General features: G+C 52.1%; 2 protein-coding genes across 2 annotated transcripts in view; one reads left to right on the plus strand and one right to left on the minus strand.

Annotated features, from left to right (window-relative positions):
• LOC124698930 overlaps window positions 1-854 on the minus strand; it is a 3,830-nt gene extending 2,976 nt beyond the window's left edge. The window contains exon 1 of the mRNA XM_047231320.1: window positions 613-854. Coding sequence (XP_047087276.1) covers window positions 613-825 — 213 coding nt within the window. The 5' untranslated portion in view covers window positions 826-854. The remainder of the gene's footprint in view (window positions 1-612) is intronic.
• A 415-nt stretch (window positions 855-1,269) lies between these two features.
• On the plus strand, window positions 1,270-2,446 carry LOC124696027 (translation initiation factor eIF-2B subunit alpha-like). The gene is made up of 3 exons (XM_047228817.1): window positions 1,270-1,467; window positions 1,591-1,897; window positions 1,992-2,446. Exons 1-3 carry the CDS (start codon window positions 1,270-1,272, stop codon window positions 2,444-2,446), a joined length of 960 nt encoding a protein of 319 aa, XP_047084773.1.
• The last annotated feature ends 1,439 nt before the right edge of the window (window positions 2,447-3,885 follow it).

A 3,885-nucleotide genomic window follows, 5' to 3' on the forward strand; every position in this document is an offset into this window, starting at 1 on the left:
TTACCGACTAGCGGAACTAGCACTAGTCAGCTCGGCCAGCTGCAAAAGTAAACATTCCTTGTCTTTCAGACATGGAAGAACAAAAAATGGTGTATAGTAGTAATAACCACACAGAAGCCTACTTTCATCAACTCCATAGGCGACGTACTACCGACCGACGGTAACATTGCAAAAGTCAATGTTCGTGTTGTACGCCAATATCATGTTAAGGAGCGTCGTAAGCTCAGACTACTCATCTTCAGTAGGCAGGAGCTTGTCGGCCCTCTTTTGATATACGCAGCTGCTAAACTTGCTGCCTGGCATGACTAGCGCAAGGCAGCTCGGCCAGCTGCAAGAACAAAGCAGGCAAAGGGCTTCCAGCGTTTGGAGCTGCATTGCCATCTGCAATCCGTCTCTATTTCACAGAACAACCACACTCTAAAGTATCCACATCGCGTAATCGGTTCGGTTATCTATCGAGCGCTTGCTAGGAAAGAGCACTACAGGGTTGCATCACCTCTCGCTTTGCAGCCAATGATCCAGGCATGCGGAACTGATACGGATGAGGTTGGCGAAAAGGAACACGGACATGAAGATGAGAGAGAACGGGTTACCCAGTTGGTATGTGTTTACCTCGCACTGAGAAAAGAGGCTGGCCTCGGCAGCCTCCCAGGCGGCGCGCCAGCTCGCGGCGTCGCGGAAGGCGAGGACGGGGGGATCGCCGGGGGCGGATGAAGCGACGGGCGCTCGGAGAAGAGGGAGGGGCTGGTCGAAGGTGGCGACGGTGGTCGCCGGGGAGTAGTCCTCCGAGCCGTCGACGCCCCCGCCGGGGAGCGGAATGTCCATCGCGTCCGCAGCCGGCGACGGCGGCGGGCTGTGTTGGACAAATCGGGTATTAGGGTTCAGGATAGAGGTGCGGAATCGGCTTAACTGGGCCAAAGTAGATCGTAATCTCTCTTGAGCAAATTCCATTGGGCTTGGGCCACCCCAAAGAGGAAGCGCCCACCTCATAAGCAAACACGGCCCCGGCTGCAGCTGTCCATGTATACGACGTGTCCCCCCTCTCCAAAATCGGAACAAAACCATCGCCGGAATCGCAACGCGAACGCAATTCCAGATGGAAATCGCGATGCAGTAAGCTAGGTCGATTGTCGTGCACGTAACCCACCCACCCAACCATGGCGCCGCCGGCTTCTTCCGCGCTCCCTGCATCCTTCAGCTGCAACATTAACCGCTGCTTCTTTGCAAGATCGTATTGCAGCTTCTTCCTCTACCCTGTTGTTGACAACAATGGCCGGGACGCGAGGTGGCGAGGCCGCCGAGGCTTTCATCATCGGAGAATTCGACCGGTGGAAGAAACTGGGGGTCGGCGCCGGTGACGAGGCCGCCGCGGCGGTCATGGCGCTCGTTGGCGTTGCCCGGTCCAGCATGGCCGATACAGTGGCGGCGCTCGAAGCCGAGGTCAATACGGCCGTGGAGGAACTAAAGGTGGGATCTACTAGTATATACTGATCGAGCTAGTACTCCGTAGATTATTCTCATCAGTTTATTTTACTCCATTATTTCAAACACGCAAATTGTGATGGACGTGTTGACCGATCAAACTTGCAGTGCCTGGACAAACCGTACGGCTCTCTCTCGGCGGCATGCGACATGTTCGTCCGGTACGTCCTCACCCGTCGGCGCGGCGAGGGCGACGACCAAACCGCCCCCTTCTCTGTCGTCAAGCGCCGCCTCGTCAGCCGCGCCAGGAGATTCGGGGACATCTGTGCAGGCGCACGGGGGACGATCGCGACGCTCTGCCAGGATTTCTTGCTGGACGGCTGCACCGTGCTGGTGCACGGCCACTCGGCGGCCGTGCTCGACGCCCTCAAGCTGGCCGGCGCCAGCGGCAAGCGCCTAAAAGTTCTATGCACCGGTAGGCACGCATGATTCAATCGCGAATTAACAAAACCTTCGTGGCATTGCTAATGATGTGTGGAGCTTAATTAGTATATTTCCTACTATTGCAGAGGGTAGGCCAGATGGCTCGGGGATGAGGATGGCCGGGGAACTCGCGGCGGCGGGGATTCCGGCGAAGGTGCTGCTCGACTTGGCGGTGGCCTACGCGATGAGTGAGGTTGACATGGTGCTGGTAGGCGCCGACGTGGTCACCGAGACCGGCGGCGTGGTGGGCGCCCTGGGCACGTACCAGGTCGCCCTCGTGGCTCGCGCCATGAGCAGGTCCGTCTACGTGGCAGCCGAGAGCTACAAGTTCGCGAGGCTGTACCCGCTGGGGCAGAAGGACATCGAGCAGGGCGCTGGACGACCCGTGGGCTTCGGCGGCCAACTGGTACCGCGTGGCGTGGACGTCGAGACGGCGGTGAGGGACTACACCCCACCGCAGCACCTGGAGCTTCTCATCACTGACCTAGGCGTGCTTCCACCGCCCGCCGTTGGCGACGTGCTCCTCCAGCTCTCGGTGTGATCGCGATTGAAAACCACCTTTGTTTTTCTTTTTCGGATTTTCTGCTAGATGATAAGCTTGTTTGGACAAAGTTTAGCTCTCTGGGAAGCGTGTGACAAGTTGTAGTTAAAATCCGCGTTGCAACTCATCATAGCTACCACGACTCACAAAGCAAATCTAACATATCTAGGAACATTCTTTAGTTGCATCTTCGGCTCAAGGTCTAGTCATGCACGATGCCTGACCGGGCGGTATTGTTGTGCGCCACTGGCCACTGCACCCTAACATCTAGTACGCACCCGTCCTTAGTAGCATCCTGTAAAATACATCATCAAAACGCAAGTATAGATTATCTGGTTTAGTTTTCTCTTTTAGTTTTTATAAGTGAGGTTAAATATATTACCCGTGCAATCCTAGATGATGTAAAATATGGAACCACTCTTGGTGATGTATAATTTCACAATTGCAGAAATATATGATGAGATATGATGAAGCAAATGTCACGCACATGATGAATATAACATACAAATGTAAATCTTAATTGTTCATCACATATGTGGTGACCCAACATACCACTGCATAGTTTAGTATGCAAGTTGTTGACATAACACCAATGAGACATCGTTCCACTAGTATTACATTCCTCGGAGTGGTACAACTGACACATATGCAGGTCCAAGTCATGTTTATAGAATTACACAGAGACTCTTTACAAAAGATCAACACTATGATGAGGTAAAACTGCAAATAAACTTCAAAATAACAACTTGTGGACTAAACTTATTACTAGCTCTTCCTATCGAAGTACTAGACCTTCTAAAGAAACTATGACTGGTCTCTAGCTAATTAGGTGCTAGGATTAGGGAGCTAGTTTCATTCTACTTCTAATCTAGGTTTTCTCCATGGTGGATGTAGTGGTTGACTCCATTGACTCCTCTGGTAGAGTTTTGTCTCTTGAAGTAGTTGGCTCCTCTGTCTTCGAGTTTCACTGTAGATCCTCCTTCGATGCCTCCATGACTAAGCAGGGGGGTCAAGAGGAAAAGGGTGAGTACGAGCGTACTCACCAAGTTCAATAATTGAAATAGGTGTATCATGCACTAGCTACAGCCACAGACCAAAAAATCATAGGCAAATGCAAGTTTTTGTAATCATTTCTTCAAAATGTTGCTTTTATTCTGAAAAGCTATGTCCGTCAGCCTTCACCGGGTGTCTAGAACTTCGTGGAGTTCCTTTCTGGCCGCGTTCGCAGTTCCAAACCCAAAACAGGGAGTGACAAGCCACAAATAAATACACTCTGCAGAGGTGTGTTACATTTCCCAAAAGAGAACTTATCGTTGTTGCAAAACGGGCAGCTCTTCCCGTCCGCACTTCCTTGTGTGGGGCCCAGTATAAGGTCCAAGGTAATCACTATCCTTCTCCGCGATCCCGTATACCCACCCTTTTGTAAGTTTGTCATGTCC

The sequence above is a fragment of the Lolium rigidum genome, chromosome 3 (assembly GCF_022539505.1).
Source record: "Lolium rigidum isolate FL_2022 chromosome 3, APGP_CSIRO_Lrig_0.1, whole genome shotgun sequence".
In the NCBI taxonomy this organism is placed as follows: Eukaryota; Viridiplantae; Streptophyta; class Magnoliopsida; order Poales; family Poaceae; genus Lolium; species Lolium rigidum.